Here is a 21,283-nt window from a genome sequence, read left to right on the forward strand (position 1 = left end):
TGTGGGACACACAATGAGACCAAACAGCAGAGTGATGACTTTTCCCCATTTAAATAGGCTGAATGATTGATTGCACAATTGGAGACATGTGGGATACTAATTTAAAGAAAATGGCTAGTTTGAAAAATAACTCTTGTCCAATAATTTAGGATCTTTTCTATGGGTACTGTCAAAGTTACACTCGTAAATCACAAATCCAGTCCAGGATGAGAGGAATACCTATATACGTGGAGCCACTCGCTACATAGAAAAGTACGACTGACTTACAGATGCTGGCAACTTTCCTTAAATACATTTGTCAATTGCAGAAGATGTGATTAGTTTCATACCTCATGTTCTTGCTACTTACTGGTAATCACAACCCTAGGAGTCTGGCCTCTGCTACACTCTGTTGTTCTGGCTTTCTTATCAGTATTTATCCTTGTGTTAAAGTAGCAGCTGGACTTGATCACAGATCAAGAGGCTTTCATTAAAATGCTTTCTAAGAGTGCTAAAGGCAAAAGCTGACAATTAATAAAGAGAGCAGTCACAGCGTATGATCAATACACAGCGTAATCCATTTGTGAAAATCGTATATATCAGTAAAAATGAAATTTTACAATATCAACAAATGTGCCCGGCCATTTTAGAAGATCTTTGTAGAAAAAGCAATGCGTGATCTCTTGTCACACTTGCTTTGTTTTATTGATGACATATCAAAGGCATACGGGTCTACAGGGGACGATTGCTTTTCAGGAGTAAGATGGCACATTTTCAATGACTTGTAAGGGGACCAACAAATTAGTTCACGTGTGTGTGTGTGTGTGAGAGAGAGAGAGAGAGAAAACGTTTAGGCAAACAAGTTTTATGTGTTTTCCGTTGTCACTTGTAATTGTAAAAACTTTGCATCATTTTCAGTTTTACAACCTCCTTTGCTAAAAGTGGCAGGACATGCTGTTATAGTTAACCACTACAGTTTGCCCACCCCGGTCTAGTATCTCTGTGTCCAGTCATTAATGTCAACATATACAGTACATGCATTTATTATACTTCCGTAATATTATTCTGTTCCTTAAAATTAGGTTCCTTCAGTTACTTTTCTTTACTTATTATCAATGTATATCAAACTCGTGACAACTTTACAAAGGTTTAGGGAGTAGCCCCGTATAACATCCAGCCCAAGGACACAATATTAAACATAGGGTCGAAACAAAATCGTTTGACAAAAACACAGGTTGATATGAGGCTATTCATACAAAAGAAAATCGGGAAATGAAATCAAAATATGGGAACGGACGTGATGTCATCGGCTTGTTGACGGAAGAGACGTTGTGATGTCGGTGCCGGAAGTGAAGTCATTGAGTCGGCGTTGGACTCGGGAAGCAGTGAGTTATTGTTTTCCTTCGTTGGTTCTGTTGGTAGAGAGAGAGAAATATGTTGGTGCCATGATTCACTGTCCGCTTCGAACTCACCTTAGGGCTTGTTGGCTGTCTCCTGAACACGCAACGTATACAAGTCTAAAGGCTGGTGAAACACTTCCTACAACAGCAAAAGATCAGGTAAATAAAGTAGGAGCCTTGCCAAAGTATTTGGTAAATTACCAGTATTGCCAAACGTAAGCCCGATGATTAATTAACAAAGTTAAAACTCACTCAATTCCTACACTAGCACTCATAATAAAAGGTTATTTCAATTTCAATTCTTTATTGTCATGTGTACCAGTACCATATACAATGAAATGCTTGCTTGCATGTGTCCCTGTAGACAGTGAACATAGACAAAAAAAAAACAACACACAATAAATAAATGAATATAATAAGTAAATAAATAAAACAAACCAGAATCCTAGGACTAAATAGAGACAGTGGCAGAAGTATATGTCCAGGTAGCAGTGGAGGTGACGCAAAGTTACTTATCGTTCGTGAGTCTGATTGCAATTGGTTAGAAACTGTTCCTGAACCTAAGGGTGCGCATCTGAATGGACTTTAGTCTCTTCCCCGATGGGAGGAGGGCGAAAAGTGACAGTGCAGGATGGCTGGGGTCCCGCCTGATAAGGTTCACTTTCCTGATACAGCGTGTAGTGTGGATGTCATGGATCGCAGGGAACTGTGTTCCCGTGATCTGCTGTGCAGTGTTCACCACACGCTGCAGTGCTCTGCTGTCCTGAACTGAGCAGTTGCTGTACCAGGATGTGATGCATCCTGTCAGGATGGATTCCACAGTACACTTGTAGAATCTGCACAGGGTTGTGGGGGATATCCAGGCTTTACTCAGTCTCTTGAGGAAGTAGAGGTGTTGTTGGGCTTTCTTGACTACTGCCACAATGTGACTTGACCATTTAAGGTCATCAGTGAGGGTGACTCCAAGGAACCTAAAGCAGCATCATCATCTACAAGTAGTACACCCGCAGGGTGTTTAGTTAAGTTCCTCTTTCTTCTCCACCTTCCTGACATGTTTCAGTTTCTTAATACAATCCTGATGCCCTACCTGCGTAAAACATTCCTCAAAATTGTGGCATGGAGAACAACACCACCGCTGTGTATTAGTGCATGCTGCTGCCCCACACCTGTGTGACGTGGTGGTCTTCTTCTGCCAGCCTTTTTCACCTTCATTCCACACTTTCCACGTTTGTTTTACATCTCAATAATTGATATGATGTGTAATGAGTTACTGTGAAAGTGCCATAAACTGTCTGAGTGATGTAAACCATAACTTGTAAAATCAAGTTCAAATGTTTTAAGTGGTGTAATTCTGTTCTTATTAAATCCCGTTCTTTCGACAGAATGTAAGGAAAAGTCGCCATTTTCTGTAACGCCTAGATGGATGTGAAAGAGGAGACCTGTGAGGCTGCTGTGAATATCATGGAGAAAAGGATCATAAATGTTAAGGAGGAGGACTGTGAGTGGGAGCCTGTCCACCCTAAACAGGAGACTCTGGACATTAAGGAGGAGGACTGTCAATGGGGGTCAATGGGCATTAAAGAGGAGGCTGAAGAGACGTCTGTCCGGATTGAGACGTACAAACATAAAAGTAGAGATGGTGTCAAGGAAGAAGACCTTCATGATGGGTGTGAAGGAGGAGTGGTGGCCGAGTTAGTCTCTTCTCAAAGCAGAGGCTGTTCATTTCCAGAGTCTTCTGTTGATGTGAAGTCTGAATCATTGCAGTTGGACACAAAGAGAACTGAGGAAACTTCATCTGTTACACCACAGGAAGATCAGCCACCACCTACAAAGAAGTCTTCAGAAAGTAAGTCATGTCAATTTAAAACTTGCTTAAGCTAGACCAGGGTCGTGGGGGGTTCCAGAGTCCCTCCCAGCTAGCATAGGATGCAAGGTAGGAACAAATCCTCGACAGTGCGCTAGTTAATTGCGGGACTTCAGAAAGTAAGTGTAAATTAAAAATATGTACATTTTAAGGTAGGGAGTTATGGGCCTGAAAGGAGGGGGTCTTAAAGATGGAGTGCAATTGCTGTGTTTTATTTTGTGCTTAACTTAGTTTGAGAGTTCCTCTATGTTAATGTTGTAAACTTGTGTACGTGTTTTCAGCCTATCCTCACAGTTACAAGAAAACGTTTGTGCACCCTTTGGAATTCTCAGGATTTCTGCATTGATTCCCCTTAGCAATGGGGTCTGCTCTTCATCCGAGCCTCAATAGCAGACCGACACACTGGTCTTAAACTAGCAACACAAATAATCAGAATTCTTTTTCTCAGTGCTGAACATGCACAGCCCAGACTGTGAAAGGTCTTTGTCCCAAATGTTATAGACTGCACAGTATTCATTTTCCACTTAACCTAATGTTCTAAAGTGAAGTGTTTTTTATATACATTTTAAAAACACCTTGTTCTTGCAGCTTACAGTAGGTCTAATGGATACACAGGTCCATAGGTGAATGGAAAAGCTTTGAAACGTACCAAATACAGTCGTGGAAAAGGAAGTACACCCTCTTACAGTACTAAAAACTAAACTTGGTGTAACTCTGCGCACATTTTCACGGCAGCCCCTGACCATGCGTACGCACGTTTCTGCTCGGTTTTGTAAATGGGCCGCACCCAGCGTCAAAGCAGTGCCACTGTTTCTGTGTTGTTTCTTTTTTAGATTTGCTTCCATGATGCGGGCTTTATCGAGTACACTGAATTTAATTGTATATCATTTACAAACTTATGACACTTGATTGTAATCGTTCTGTAACAATAAAGTGGTGCATGGAATGGCCAAACTATTCCAACTACCACGGCTGCTTTAGTGTTGTTAGAAGACATCACAAATGGAAGAATCAGAAGAGAGTGCGTATTTAGAGATCATACTTGTCTCATGATGATGATTGGCATTTAAGCCAATTTCTAAAAACTCTCCTTTTGGCACTGTGTACTGAAATGGTGCCAACTTTACAAAGGCAGACTTTGAGCAATTGTGCTGTACCTGCTCCTTTGCAAGCTCTGTCCCCCCTCGGGTTTTTAGCCACAGGAGCCTTTCAGTGTGAACTTTTTTTAACAACTCAATCCTAATAAAACGGAAATCTTATTAGTTGGTACCAAATCTGTACTCTCTACCCTTTGTGGGCTAAAAATTGACATTAATGGGATCCTGGTTCCACTCTCGGCATCAGTCTGTAATTTGGGTGTCATCTTTGATCAGCTTCTTACTTTTCAATCACACATTAGCTCAATAGTACAGACAGCCTGTTTTCATCTTCGCAACATTGCTCATCTGTGAAAGATACTGAAACACTGCGTCACGCTTTCATCACTACCTGTTTCTGCTTTGTTTTATGGCCTCCCGACTAAATATATTAGTAGATTACAATATGTTCAGAATTCTGCTGCTCATTTACTTACACACACTGAAAAATCTGCTGACATCACTCCTGTCCTCTATGATTTACATTGGTTACCAGTTTCTTCAAGAATCAAATATAAAATTATTCTTCTCACCTTTAAAACCCTTCATGGGTTAGACTCGCATTATCTGTCGGAGCTGCTGCTTCCTTACACTCCTGCCTAGTGCTGGGCGATATGGAAAAATCATATATCACGATATGGATTATTTTATATCACAATAACGATATATATCACGATATACCACCCACAATAAAGTACGTTTCCAGTTATTCTCTGAAAAGTTTGACAAAAATATCATTGCATACTTTTTTTTGCAACTTTATTTTGAAGTGACATTTAACTGAACTGTCACAAAACCACAAGATAGAGTTTCTTTGCGAAAAAGTTCATTTTTATTCTTGATTATCACTTATATAAAGGGTAGAGTATGCATTGTATAGCGACAAAGCATTATCATTCATTTGTCATAGCCTATTTAATGCAATATTTTCTTTAGTAATTGATAAAATTAGGTTAGAAACGATAGAAACGATAGAAGAGAAATAGGATGATAGACACTTTTTTATCGTCCCCACGATATATATCGTCATATCGCCCAGCACCACTCCTACCCGTGCATTACAATCATCGGATGCTAAGTTACTCACTGTACCTAAATATAGATTAGTAACTATGGGTGGCAGAGCTTTCAGAGTGATATCCCCTAAAATTTGGAATTCTGTCCTCCTCAGCCTTCGTGAGGAAAAATCTATTATTAATTTCAAACTTCTGTTAAAAACACATCTTTCCAAGGAGTTTTATTCATTTTTTTGTCTGTGATTTCTACTGTCTTGTTAATGTGTGTATTGAATTGTAAAGTGTCCTTGAGTGTATGAAAGGCGCTACATAAGTAAAACTTATAATTATTAACTTGCTTACCGATTGGGTATTTCTCAGTCATCACTGAGTTGCTGCAGGCCAGCTGTATAGGATGGTATTATTCGTTTGTTATCCAGATATATAAGATTTCCTTACACTGTGGTTGAACTGGAAAATATGAAAGCGCAATTTGCAGCAATGTCCAGTTTTCCAAGTGTAATCGGAGCGGTCGACTGCACACACATTGCTATTGCAAAGGCTCCTTCAGAGAATGAATTTGCTTATGTAAATAGAAAGCATTTCCACTCTGTAGTCCACAGAAAGTGTGTCACATTGTGCAGGCATGTAGCATGCAGCATAATGTGCCACACAATCATGGCTTGCCCGTATCTGAGGAGATGCGGTATAATGAACCTGACCCCGACCCACCAAATGATCAGCCAAATCGGACAGCGTTACAACATCGTTTGAATGTAAAAACAGGTAATCAGATGCAGCATTTATTCTAAAATCACTTCATTTAATTTGTGGTCAATAGCACATAGTACAGCCCTTATATTCCTCAGTTCATTGGCCACATATTTTACAGCATCAACTACTGCATTTTATGACTCGAACAGTCTGTCAGCACGCAGCCAGACGGTTGTGTGAGAGTTTACAAAGCAGAGGTGTGTTTGCACAGCCAGTGCCTGAAGGTGGGTTTGCCCCAGCAACACCACCACTGTGTGGATTTGGGTCCTCGGCATTGGGGTCACCTTTTGTAATAAAATAAACGGTAATTAAAACCACATCTGCTGCCTGCTGGTTTGTCTTATTACACAGGCAGATTATTTACATGAATATGGATAACAGTAAGTGAAAAATAATTTATACTGTCCTGCTGGTAAAATGTTGGTCATAAGTGCCTGGTAAAATAATTACAGCAGGTCACTGCTCAAACAGTGTGACCCCAAGAATTCCTCCACCTCCTCCTGTGGTGATAACACTGGGACGGTGGGCTGTAATGCGCCTTTTCACGTTGACTGTGATATCTGACCACTTCTTTTTTTATTTCAGGCAGTGTGCGACTTTGTGAGCTTGAATTTTTGAGTGCCTTTGCTGAGCTGTGCCACTCCCATCAGTTTCCTTTGGTTGCTTATACCACTGCTTATGCCACCAAATAGTACATTTTTCTTTGCCTCCACTTCACTGAGAAGGACCTTCATTTCGCATTTGCTGAAATTCTTCTATGTAACATGTGCTTTTGCCATTGTCTTTTAACAAAACACTGAACTGAAGTGGCTACTCCTGTTGATTTACAAATTTAAATAGGCAAAATTCTGGGTAGAGTTGGGGTGTTAGCTGTAGGCTCGTGCATGTGCCTTAAAATTCCAACGTGCCGATGCAACTCATGGCAGCTGCCAAGTAGCAGTTTGGGGGAGATAGCACCCTTCAAAAGCCATCTCCACCTGTCCTTCCTTTAAGGTGGTGCCCAAGCCAGGTAAAGATGCCAGCCATGGGGACAAATCACACTTATAGCAAGGGGATAGTTTAAAAAAACAAAAACAAAACAGTGTCCATAGTGCAGTGCTCCATATGTTAATAAAAAAATCCCATTAAAAACAGCGAAGTGAAGGTTAAATCGTCAATAAGTAATTCCTTTAAAAACAAGCTTAAAATACTGATAGGAGTGTTTAAAATCTGTCATTCCCTGGTGCTTCCCTCTCCAAACCAACACCTCTCTGGTTTATCCTTCCTAGGCTTTGCAGAACGGAGAACGTACACCAACAGACACAGACATCCCTTATAACTGGCCTGTGTTCCCGCCATCTGATTCACGGCATTCCACCGAACCCTGCTCCCGCTCCCACCGCTGCGAATCCAGGCTCCTACCGGTGAAAGCGCGACTTCCTGGAGCACAGCGATCACTCCTGCTGTGGGCTACTCAGCAGTAGTGATCCTCATACCTCCTCCTCCAGGCACTATCCCTGTCTGCTTCTTCCTAAATAAGCGCCCACTTACGCCAACTCCTGCCTTTCCTTCTGTCCTTTAACTTCTGCTCTGTGGGTCTGTGTTCCGTTTATTTTTCCTTCTCCTGATCTCCTGTGCCAGCCCATACTTATTCGGCTTCATGGGAGCAGCGTCTCAATCACACACCACAGGAAGCCAAGGAAGCAATTGAGAATGATCGCACCCTCATGTGCAGGTGTGTCTCACCCGAATTACCTCATCCACTTCCCACAGCTGTGCGAGTGCATCCACGGAGACTGATTAGAATTATTTAAAAACTGGCCATTCATTCAAAGCCACTATACCACACTCCTTCTCCATCTATACAGGTTTGCTGGTGTTGGAAAAGTGTCATACACTGATTGGATCAGGAAAGAAATGCGAAAGAGCTCCAAAGTCCAGGCCATGTGACCTTCCTCTTGTCCATAACTATGACTTTCAGGGCTGAAAGGTGCCGGGGAAGATGAGGAGTAGCGGAGTAAGGAGCATAGCCGACCTCCTTTTAAAATGGCTGACTGGCGCAACAATGTTTTACTCTTTGTGTTTTTCTCTTAAAATGAGATTATCTTGCAAAACAGCGTATCCATATCAAGAACTAGATAAATACTTTATTTTTGCCTTCAAAAACAGATATATTTGGTAAGTTTTAAGGCTTAATAACAGGACTGTGGTTCCCATAAGCCTCATTATAACACACAACGGCAGCCTAGGAAAATTTAATGTAGCAAATGAATATATATCTTTGTATATAGATGGAAGAATCCGCTTACCATTTAATAAATCTAGCAAATGATCACAAAAATAGTTTCTCTGAACAAATTAAGATGAAGAAGGAACTTTGATGTGTCAATTAGATGGGCACATAAACAGTACCATTTCTGCAATAATATATCCCTGACAATTTAATGGCTGTTATAGATGAAATGTTAAGATGATAAAATGAAATGAACTTGCAGCAAGATTCTCTTTCTCAAAAAAAGTGCAAATCTAAGGTGGCATGTCAAATATTTCTGAATATTTCTCCTTGAAACTGTATACCACGACAAAGCTTTGGTTGTGTTACCATCTTCACATGGAGCTATGATTTAAATGCATGAAACAAGTTAATAAGTTTAAAAGCACAAAAGTTGACAGCCCCCACTGAAAGGAAATATCGGGGTATCAGTTTTTGTGGCATGAATTATGGAAAACATTAAGCATGACGCTTCTGCATTTTTATAATTTGTTTATTTTTTTGTAGCAGCGTGAAGAGGTGGAAAATTTTGCACTGGCGAACCAACACTAAATTTTTGTTTTTCAGGAACCATTAGGCCAAATATTTTGTAAAATGGGTTTCTCACATGTGACCTATGTATGTTACTATTTCAATTTTTGGCTACAGTGGTTGTGCTTATTTAGTGGGTTGTTGTAATACAGAATGCAGAATGAACAAGGTTAGTATCTTTACATGTACAGCTTAAGTTTACAATTGCTTTTCCTTTTGGAACATTTTTCATAATTTCTACCAATTGTGACTTAACATCAGTTAAGTGGTATGTGGCAGTAATGTTTTTCTTCTCCGTCCCCCATTTTAAACTTCATACAGGAGGCAGATGTCACTGCTGTTCTGAATGTGGAAAACGATTCTCTCGCTGGAGTCATCTTCAGAGACACACTAGAATTCACACAGGAGAAAAACCGTTTTACTGTATTGAGTGTGGCAAAGGATTCGCTCAGAAGAGTTCTCTGCAGAGCCACACAGCAGTTCACACTGGAGAGAAGCTGTATTGCTGTTTGGAATGTGACAAACAATTCAGTCATGCTAGCAGTCTTCAGAACCACAAAACAATGCACACTGGAGAAAAGCCTTATTGCTGTTTGGAATGTGGCAAAGAGTTTGCGCAAAAGGGCATACTTGAACAACACAAAAGAATTCACACTGGAAATAAGCCATTTTGTTGTTCTGAATGTGGAAAGCTATTCTCTCGCAGAAGTACTCTTAAGTACCACAAAAGAATTCATACCGGAGAAAAGCCTTATTGGTGTTTGGAATGTGGCAAACAATTCTCTCGCAGCAGTAGTCTTCAGAGCCACAAAAGAATTCACACTGGGGAGAAGCCATACTGCTGTAATGATTGTGACAAAGCGTTCTGTGACAGGCGTAGTCTTCGCAGACATAAAAGAACTCACACCGGAGAAAAGCCTTATTGCTGTTTGGAATGTGGCAAACGATTCACTCAAAGCACTAGCCTTCATTCCCACAAAACAATTCACAGCGGAAAAAAGCCTTATTGCTGTAATGAATGTGGCAAACAATTTTTTTTCCAGACTAACCTTCATAACCACAAAAAAATTCATACAGGAGTGAAGTCATTTTGCTGTTCTGAATGTGGCATGCGATATGTGCATATGAAAAGTCTTAAGAGACACACCAGAGTTCACAAAGGAGAGAAGGAGGAAGCCCCAAAGGAGTAAATTGGTAGACGAAGAAGGAAGAAATGGAGGAACGTAACAACGAGTTTTGTTGCCGTTCACAGCTGATTATCATTCTCCACCCCTTAATTTCGACAAAAAATGACATCCACCCTGAAAATGTTAATTCAGAATGCTGAAGAACACAATCAAGAGATTACAGACTACTGCAAGACACGAGCTGATCTAAGGAGATGATCAAAACAGAAACCAGGCTGCTAACTGGAGGACATCCGGTCCAAGTGGCTTCCCCAACCTCTGGCTTGAAGATCTAAAAGCACTACACCAAGTTATGGCTGAGTTTACAAACAACATCTACAGATAATGCCACAATGTGTCACCACAGAAGTGACATTCCTACTTCCAAAAGCAGATCAAAACAAGGCACCCAAAAACATGCCATCCATAAGCTGGCGATCCACTGTATATAATCTCTTCACAGCAACAGATAACCAATTGAATTTACAAATAACAAGAGAAGGTTAAACAAAAGAAGGTCATACGGCAGACACAAGACCAACTATTGTTAAATAAAGTAATAATGGAGTTCTGAAAGAAGGGCCAACACCTGACTGTGGCATGGACCAACTATATAGTCTGTGATCTTCAAAATGCTCAAATGTTTGGAAGTGTATAAAATCCACTCCCTCAACATGCACCAATGGCAAACCTCCCTTCAGCTTTGTGAAATGACCAGACTCAACACACTTAACAAAAGTTTTGGGGCAGCCACCCTTATAATATCCCAGGCTGCAATGCATTTGAAGGTAAACACAGATATGCATTTGATGGAGGCCAAACAAGAACTGAGGAATTGTTGTTAAGATGGTGGCTTTATATGCTTTATAAGACCGGAAGTGATGTGACAAAACAGGAAGTGACGTTCTTCTGGGTGCCAGAACAGGAAGTGACGTTCTTCTGGGTGCCAGAACAGGAAGTAATGTCTTCAGGGATGAGTCAGACAGGTTTTCCCATTTTTGGTCTGCAGAGACAAGAAGAAGGTATAGCACACCCTGCCACCCCCTGGCCTGGTGTGGAATTGCCCTCACTTGGTCCATACAGCTTCCTCCTACTCGCATGTGTGTGACAGCCGATTTACAAACCCAAAAGACAAAAACAGAAGAGCAATATCCCAGTTAGACTCGTTCTCACCACTCTGGTAGTGTAGAGAATCAAATCATCTGATCTTCTTCCTCAGTAACCTTGGTCACGGGTCCAAGATCAGCATCCAAAATCGGCTGAAATCTCATTTAATCACTCATGTGTTCTTTATGGATGACCTGACAGTCTACGGCTCCAGCACATAGATGGACAGCTGTGCTTGCTGAAAGAATTTTTGAAGGGCGTCAGATTGACGTTTGAGCTTGTCAAATGTGCAAAAGCAACTTTCGGTAACTGAAAATATCAACTTCGATTAAAATTGTGCAAACAGAGGACTGGACCAAGGAGAAACTTATAAATATGGGGGATAAGGAGCAGATCTAAACCATAAGGCACTTTGGCAAACTGTGGGCAAAGAGTCCATGTGGAGAGCTGATACAATGAGAAATATGGCTCCCTTCTTTCCCCAGCCTTATGCAGATCAGGAGCTTGACGCTTTGTGTGTGTCATTTGTTGATCTTGTATTTTTGAGGAGACAGGTAAGTACTCTTTGTACTGAGAACACATAATAAACTTGATTTGAAATTTGCACACTATATTGTTGTGGAGTGAATGTGTCTCACTTGAGTTGATCTGGGTTTGGCCCGCTCTCGCCTACCCTAAGGTTCGTACATCCACCCTAACACTCTGAGCAGGACCTTTACAGCCTATCGCACCTCTAGCACTAGAATCCCTGAAGCCTACGAAAAAAGTCATAATGTCGGGCCAGGTTAAATTCCTTCGCACCTCTCCATCAGCATCTTTTGTGTTGTAAATGTGCCGATCAGCACAAGCAGCAAGCAGCCTGGTATCTCATCACCCCACCAATGGAGCTGAAGTCTGTCGCAAACTTCTTCCAGCTCAAGTCTGCTTATCTGGGTGTGAGGTGCCTGGAGTTGTAGAGGGTAAGTAATATATCATTATTTGGAATACGTACATTTCATGTGTGTTCCATGTCTACAATGATATGCATAGATGTAGGATGACAGGAAAGGTGACATATGAACACATAGCTAAAACAGAAATGTTTTTCATGTTCTACTAATAATTGGTAAATGCTGTTATAAAGTGTATAATGTGTGAAGTCCAAATATCAAATAAACACTTTCACAAAAGTTGCAACAAAACAAGTGCATTTCTATTCAAGAATATAACCGAAGAAAAAGAAATCGGATTAGGGTATGACAGTAGCTGTAAGAACTACTGACTCGTAATCAAGAGGTGGTCACTGGTTCAAGGCTGGCCAAGCTGACACGACTGCTTGGCTGGTATGGAGGAAAGAACTGCTGACTCTTAATCAAGAGGTTGCGGGTTCGACTCCGGGTCCTTCCTGGTTTTTCTATTTTGAGTAGTGAGCTGCTCTTATTATTAATATCATAAATTGAAAGCATACATTTGATTTTGAGTCTGTAACAGCTGATGTAAATGTATGGTACTTGTAAAAGTTAGCGTTTTGTTTTATTAATCAGTTTTATTCTCTCAGTCATGTTCACATTCGATCTGACACTGCTGTTTTGAAATAAAGACACGCTATAAGAGAGGTGAACTCAGATGAGGATGAGGGTTCTACATCGGAAAAAAAAGAGAACAGAATCCCTCCGTGCAAGAAACGTCCGCTCACATATAAGGAACGCAGCTGCACCAGGCGTAAAGGTGAAAGAAAGATGGCACTGTTTGGATGCAGCAAGAGGTCCAGCATCATCCCGCCAGTGAAACTACTTCAGTATGCGAATGACTTTAGCTGCAGGTGGAAGCTCCGGTCACACTGTATGCAACTGTTGTTACGGTTGTCTTTGTCCAGAAATGGCTTCAAAAGCTTTATGACCCCAGTCTCGGAAAGTCTTTATCCCGTGGGATGACTGGGATCTTTTCCTGAATTAGGAGTGGCATTGCACATGTAGTTTGTGAGCATGTCCTTGTCGATCAAACAGAGGAAGCTCTGCAGGCTACTTGTGATTTACCTTATAGGAAGATAAGTAAATAATCAAGGTAAATAACATTCGATCTGACTGTTATATAAGTAACATTTAAATGCTTTAATATAAAGACCATCACAAAACATAATCACCCACTGGGCTTTGCATGATACTTTGGTGAGCTCTGTAAGCCGTGCTGCTTCATTAAAGGACAGGTATAGGGCAGAGTGACTGGCAGGAGGACGCCCGACCTCTTGCTTCATACAACCAGTGCCATCTTTTTTTTCGCCTTTACACCTAGTGCAGCTGCGTTGTTCTTATATGTGAGTGGATGTTTCTTGCTCTGAAGGCTTCTGTTCTCTTTCTCCGATGTAGAACCGTCATCCTCATCTGAGTTCACCTCTGTTATAGCACGTCTTTATTTGAAAGCTAACAGTGTCGAATCAGGGGGGAGCGTGAACGCGACTGAGAGAATTAAACTAAATGAAGAAAAAAAAAAAAAAACCACTAACCTTTACAAGTACCATACATTTGCAGCATCTGTTACAGACTCGTATCAAATGTATGTTTTTATTTTATAATAGTAAAAAGAGCAGCTCACTACTCTAAACAGAAAAAGCAGGAAGGACCTGGAGTCGAACCTGCAAATTCTTGATTATAAGTCAGCAGTTCTTACCGCTGTACCACCAAGGCGGTCGTGTCACTGTCGTATCCTAACCCAATTTCTTTTTCTTTGGTTATATTAAAAGTGCACTTGTTTTGTTATACGTGTACCTTTTGTGAAAGTGTTTATTTGATATTTGGACTTCACACATTATACACTCCATATTTGGAACACATACATTTCATGTGTGTTCTGTGTTTACAGTGATCTGTGTAAGTGTAGCATGACAGGAAATGCAAGGCAAGAAATGTTGAACACATACCTAAAACAGAAACTTTTTCCATGTTAGAGTACAAACGACAAAATTTTGACATGCAGTGTATAATTCAGTTGATCTGGGTTTGGCCTGCTATCTCCCACCCTAAGGTTTCACACACCCACCCTAACACTCTGAGCAGGACCTTTTACAGCCTATCACGCTTCTAGCTGTAGAATCCCTGAAGCCTATGAAAGAAGTCGTAATGTCGGGCCACCTTAAATTCCTTTGCACCTCTACCATCAGAGTCTTTTGTGTTGTAAATGTGTCGATCAGCGCAAGTAGCCTGGTATCTCATCACCCATTGATGGAGCTGAAGTCAGTTGTAAACGTCTCCCAGCTGAAGTCTGCTTATCTGGGTGTGATGTGCTGGGAGTTGTAGAGGATAAATACTACTTATTGTTATTTGGTACACATACATTTCATGTGTGTTCCGTGTCTGTCTGCAATGATCGGAGTAAGTGTAGGATGACAGGAAATGCGACATATGAACACATAACTAAAACAAACGTTTTTCATTGTCTACTAATAATTGGCAAAATGTTCATGTGAAGTGTATAATGTGTGAAGACTGAAGTCCAAATATCAAATAAACACTTTCACAAAAGTTGCAACAAAACAAGTGCATTTCTATTCAAGAATATAACCGAAGAAAAAGAAATCGGATTAGGGTATGACAGTAACACAACCGCCTGGGTGGTGCAGCTGTAAGAACTACTGACTCGTAATCAAGAGGTGGTCACTGGTTCAAGGCTGGCCACTACCCAGAATTACCGTTTTGAGTAGTGAGCTGCTCTTATTCTTACTAGTATAGAATAAACACATACATTTGCTTTGCGTCTGTAACAGCTGGTGTAAATGTATGGTACTTGTAAAGGTTAGCAGTTTTTATTTATTTTTATTCAGTTTTATTCCCTCAGTCCCCCCGATCTGACACTGCTGTTTTCAAATAAAGCCGTACTGTAACAGAGGTGAACTCTGATGAGGATGAGGGTTCTACATTGGAGAAAGAGAACAGAAGCCCTCCCTGCAAGAAACGTCCACTCGGATATAAGCACAACGCAGCTGCACCAGGCGTAAAGGTGAAGGAAAGATGGCACCATTTGGAGGTTGGGCATCATCCTGCCGGTGAATCTGACACGCATGTCCTTCGAAACAGCAGGGCCTTCCGAGCTCGCCAAAGTATCGTGCAAAGTTCTGTTTGTGATTTATATTTTTTTGGTGGTATTTATATGAAAAACATGTATATATTACTTATATAAATGCCAGATTGAATGTTATTTACCTTGATTTATTTACTTATCTTGCTACAGTATAAAGTCACAAGTAGAACTGCAGAGCGTCTTGTGTTTGATCGATACAGGCATGTTGACAAAAAGATCCCAGTCGTCCCACAGGAGAAAGATTTTCCGAGTCTGTGGTCATAAAGCTTATGGAGCCATTTCTGGACAAAGGCAGAGCTATAACAATATACAGATTCTCTACAGCGCTTTCACTGGCTAATAGCCTGCTGCACTGCAACACAACTCTGCTTGGCACCATAAATAAAGTGTGATGGGAGCTTCCACCTGCAGCTATAGACACTTCAGTATGCGAGCAATGGCCTGGAGAAGTGACTTTAGCTGCAGGTGGAAGATCCGTGAAGCAACTGGAAGAAGTTGTCTGTTGTTACGGCTCTGCCTTTGTGCCTTAATGACCACAGTTTTGGAAAATCTTTCTCCCTTGGGATGACTGGGATCTTTTCCTAAGTAAGGAGTGGCATTGCACATGTGCTTTGTCTCCAAGTCTGCAGCAATCCAAAATCTCTATGCCAAATTTGTCAGGCTTGGTTGAGATGTATTGCAAGAAAGGACAACGGACCTTTGGCTGGAAACAGTTACTCATCCACCGAACTCAAAACACAGTTCTCAACACAGCATTGCCAGATGTCTGAGATCGCAGAAAATCTGTCATTTTTCACACGTTCTGCACGGGTGGCTTTGTTGGTGAAATTGTGAGTAGTACTGCCAGAGGTTGAAACTTTAGGTGTATGTTAGCAAAAACTGAAAAAAAGAGAAATTTCAGAATATTACTAATTGACCTTCTTCAGGGAACAGCTACCCGGTCACAACCTACAGATGGTGTGCAACAATCCTGTTAAACGAAGCCTTGCAAGTTGAAGCAAACAATTTGCAGTGGTGTCCCGACTTCTGTTGATTACGTAGAAGCCATCTGTGTGTCTTACAGTGCATCCGGAAAGTATTCACAGCGCATCACTTTTTCCACATATTGTTATGTTACAGCACATCTTGCCTGAAGAAGGGGCCTGAGTTGCCTCGAAAGCTTGCATACTGTAATCTTTTTAGTTAGCCAATAAAAGGTGTCATTTTGCTTGGCTGTTCTCTACATCCAAAATGGATTAAATTCATTTTTTTCCTCAGAATTCTACACATAACACCCCATAATGACAACGTGAAAAAAGTTTACTTGAGGTTTTTCCAAATTTATTAAAAATAAAAAAACTGAGAAATCACTTGTACATAAGTATTCACAGCCTTTGCTCAATACTTTGTCGACGCACCTTTGGCAGCAGTTCCAGCCTCAAGTCTTTTTGAATATGATGCCACAAGCTTGGCACACCTGTCCTTGGCCAGTTTCGCCCATTCCTCTTTACAGCACCTCTCAAGCTCCGTCAGGTTGGATGGGAAGCGTCGGTGCACAGCCATTTTAAGATCTCTCCAGAGATGTTCAATCAGATTCAAGTCTGGGCTCTGGCTGGGCCACTCAAAGACATTCACAGAGTTGTTCTGAAGCCACTCCTTTGATATCTTGGCTGTGTGCTTAGGGTCGTTGTCCTGCTGAAAGATGAACCGTCGCCCCAGTCTGTGGTCAAGAGCGCTCTGGAGCAGGTTTTCATCCAGGATGTCTCTGTACATTGCTGCAGTCATCTTTCTCTTTATCCTGACTAGTCTCCCAGTTCCTGCCGCTGAAAAACATCCCCACAGCATGATGCTGCCACTACCATGCTTCACTGTAGGGATGGTATTGGCCTGGTGATGAACACTGCGTGGTTTCCTCCAAACGTGACGCCTGGCATTCACACCAAAGAGTTCAATCTTTGTCTCATCAGACCAGAGAATTTTGTTTCTCATGGTCTGAGAGTCCTTCAGGTGCCTTTTGGCAAACTCCAGGCGGGCTGCCATGTGCCTTTTACTAAGGAGTGGCTTCCGTCTGGCCACTCTACCATACAGGCCTGATTGGTGGATTGCTGCAGAGATGGTTGTCCTTCTGGAAGGTTCTCCTCTCTCCACAGAGGACCTTTGGAGCTCTGACACAGTGACCATCGGGTTCTTGGTCACCTCCCTGACTAAGGCCCTTCTTCCCCGATCGTTCAGTTTAGATGGCCAGCCAGCTCTAGGTAGAGTCCTGCTGGTTTCGAACTTCTTCCACTTACGGATGATGGAGGCCATTCTGCTCATTGAGAACTTCAAAGCAGCAGAAATTTTTCTGTAACCTTCCCCAGATTTGTGCCTCGAGACAATCCTGTCTCGGAGGTCTACATACAATTCCTTTGACTTCATGCTTAGTTTGTGCTCTGACATCAACTGTCAACTGTGGGACCTTCTATAGACAGGTGTGTGCCTTTCAAATCATGTCACATCAACTGAATTTACCACAGATGGACTCCAATTAAGCTGCAGAAACATCTCAAGGATGATCAGGGGAAACAGGGTGCACCTGAGCTCAATTTGGAGCTTCATGGCAAAGGCTGTGAATACTTATGTACATGTATTTTCTCGTTTTTTGTTTTTATTTTTAATAAATTTGCAAAAAACCTCAAGTAAACTTTTTTCATGTTGTCATTATGGGGTGTTGTGTGTAGAATTCTGAGGAAGAAAATGAATTTAATCGATTTTGGAATAAGACTGTAACATAACAAAATGTGGAAAAAGTGATGCACTGTATAGCAGAGTTGGAACAGACTGTGTTACTATAACCTCGACTGCCTTGGTGGTTGACTGCTTACTGTATATATTTGTTCACCAGTCAAGGTCATTTATTGCATTTCAACTGATTACATCTGAAGAAAAATGGAGGTGTTCTAAAACTTCTGACTAGCAGTGTATACAGTATGGTTTCAAGCTTGCTGATCTCCAAGGCCTAAAACAATCTGCGATGTCCTCTCCAAATCTGGGGGAGCTTGTGCCCAACAATGCCTAGGATATGTGGCCTGTTAGAGCCAGTGCTGAACGAATGGTTACCAGCTGCAGTGAGTACAGCAGCAATCTCTGCCACTAATTTCTTTCTTTTTTTGCCACTCTGTTATGGTATGTAAAACAGAGGACATCCAACACAGGAGACCCTCTTCTGTTGGTGAAGTCCACAGCCTCAGTGCTGCCTGACAGAGCCGGATTAGCACCTGCGCTGTGAAAAGGGTCCATAGCTGTGGTGCATTCAGTCCCAGTCTCTGCACTTTTTTTCCCCCCATTTTGTTTCAGTACATAATACATATAACATCACAAAGATGATCTTCTCTTCTGTTTGTGAGGTTCAAAACGAGTGTGTTCTTTATTCCTAATTGCTACATTCTTTGTACTTCTGAATAAGCGTTCATTCGTTGTCAATATAAAAAGTCGCGTAATGTAAAATTGGCTTAAGTAGGTTCCACTTCAATTGCTAATTTTATAAAAAATCGACCAGAGCACTGCCTCATTGTTTACAGCGTACCTGGCAGGCAGTGGCGAGGTGGTTAAGGCTTTGAACTTCTAGCCCTGAGATTGTGGGTTTGAATCCTGACACTGGGTGACCACGAACAAGTCACTTAACCCGCCTCTGCGCCAGTTGGAAAACAAAAACAAATAAACGTGACCAATTGTACGTTTGTAACTTGTGTCGGGAAAAGGCGTCGGCCAAATAAATAAATAAGAATGATATGGTAGTGTGTCTAGTGACATCTGCTGGCCATTTGTATTAACGTTACACAAACCCATAGAAACTTGAATGTCATTTCATTTTAAGCTGCTAAGGACTGACAACGTCTAGAAGGGTCCTCAGCAGCTTCCAGTGTCTGATGACTAAAAAGAGAAATAAATAATAAACTCAGACATACGGAATGTACCAAACGACAAAGAAGAGTTTTAACACAACAAAATAAGACGCCCGTACACGGAGCCCCGGCGGTTTAATGATTTAATTTTTATATACTTTATTAATCTCCGAGGAGAAATGCCATTGTACAGTATTATTGCTGCTGTTATTATTACAGTTGGCCCTCTATTTTTCTCGAGATCGCCTTTACTTGACAGCCCCAATGCGGTGAGTGTTTAAAAAAGAAAATTTTCAAAACGAACGTCGTCATTTATCCTTAAATGTTTTCTTTGTTCTGACTGGAAATAAAGGCTTAATCCTCTACTTTGCCATAATATATGTATGCACATTTGAGGAAGAAGGTGAAACCTAACAGATGATACTATTCCATCAAGTAATGAAATATTTCGATTATTAATATTTTATATTGGTTGTATTTTCTGGAACTCACAATTAACGTGTTCCATACGAAGAAAAGTCGCCGTCACCGTCAAATATGTCACAAGTGCTGATCGTGCCGTCCTGTGGTTCGACTGACTAAGGCTCTGCTTTTCGTGTTCTGCGCGTGGTGCACATTCGATCGGGTTCAGATTCAGGATGAGAAATAGTTTGGAGAGATACTGTGAAAGGGTCACATAAGAGATCTCTGTTCTGTTCTGGAAATATTTCCATATGTTCCAAAAATTCAATAATTTGCGCAAGGCAGCTCACATATTTACAATAATCCATCTTCTGTTCATTGCCACTTGAGGTCTACGAATCCTGCATTGTAAAAGATAACAAACCTACTGTGGCAAAAAACGAGAACATATGTCAGGTACAGATTTGAAAATCACTTACAACGTTTACTGATGAGTGTCCTGCGCACTGTCGCGATGGTCACGTCGGCTTTGAGAACGCTAACTTGAAGCGCCTCTCTGCCTTTCTGACAGGATCGAGATGAGGAGGAGTAGAATCTGCATCCTTCCAATACGCAGTGCTACCCAAGTAAAATATGATCGTCGCCGATTATACTTTTACCACTTTCGTCACATTACAAATGTGTTTTCCTACAAATTTATCGTTTTAAAGGGGTACAGAGAGCGAAAAAGGCAGGCAGAGGCACGCGGGTTTCTATAAACAAGAGAGCGCGAACGCGCGTGCACGTAAACGGCCGGCTTGCGATGTGCATGTGACGTCATCAAGTGCGACGAAAACTCAAGTGAGCGTGCGCCTTGTGTCTCTAAACTTGAGAATTTCCCTGGAGGCAGTGATCGAGATTGTAGCTTTTTTTTTTTTTATCGCTGAGGGAGTCGTCTTTAACTTAGTCCCAGGGACAGAGGTAAGCGTTCTGAGCCTAGGGTGGGTCACTGTTTGAAAGTGGGGCTTTGCACCCGTTATGCGAATCGAATCACAGACAAGTGAAGTCATAAGGACCCTGCTCAAGTGAGTTTCTCGGGGTCGCGTGTGACTTGCCACTCACTAGCCTCCGTGAGCGGCTCCCATTTCAACCTCCAAGCGTAGGCACACACCGCCGGCGATACATTCAGTTCAATGTCATATATTTCCTTCAGTTAGAAGTTCGGTTTATTCAGACATAAAAACAACGCTTTTTTGAGATTGTAAAGCATCTACAGTAACACATACAGCGGTTCAGTCAAAGAGAAGCCATTGTGTTAAGGAACATCTGTTTTAAAGAAAGAAAGAAATAAATGTGGAAGTTGAAAAGCCTTCACAAAGTGATGTATTTTCTTAACTATTTTAGTCGCATCTCAAGCTTGTTACTGTAGACAGTTATATCTAATATATAGCGCCTTATCTATCTATCTATCTATCTATCTATCTATCTATCTATCTATCTATCTATCTATCTATGTAAGTAAATGTGGAAGTTCAAAAGCCTTCACAAAGTGATGTATTTTCTTAACGGCAGTCGCATCTCAAGCTTGTAAGTATAGACAAAGTTGTATCTAATATACTGTATACCCCCTTTCACGTCTATCTATCTATCTGAACTATTTAATAAATCAGTACAAGCAAAGGCAATACATGATGGTATCCATTTGTAGAAAGCCTTATTTTATAAAGATTTGTGTAGTATCATAATTAATTATATATTACTTATATGAGCTAAATGATGCATT

General features: G+C 41.2%; 1 protein-coding gene across 1 annotated transcript in view; it reads left to right on the plus strand.

Annotated features, from left to right (window-relative positions):
- Nucleotides 1-21,283, plus strand: part of LOC120534707 (zinc finger protein 91-like) — a 143,839-nt gene that overhangs the window by 65,222 nt on the left and 57,334 nt on the right. The window contains exons 4-6 of the mRNA XM_039762293.1: nt 2,799-3,225; nt 9,252-10,116; nt 20,232-20,481. Of these exons, the coding sequence (XP_039618227.1) occupies nt 2,799-3,225; nt 9,252-10,116; nt 20,232-20,481 (1,542 nt within the window). The remainder of the gene's footprint in view (nt 1-2,798; nt 3,226-9,251; nt 10,117-20,231; nt 20,482-21,283) is intronic.

The sequence above is a fragment of the Polypterus senegalus genome, chromosome 8, assembly GCF_016835505.1.
Source record: "Polypterus senegalus isolate Bchr_013 chromosome 8, ASM1683550v1, whole genome shotgun sequence".
NCBI classification, from domain to species: Eukaryota; Metazoa; Chordata; class Cladistia; order Polypteriformes; family Polypteridae; genus Polypterus; species Polypterus senegalus.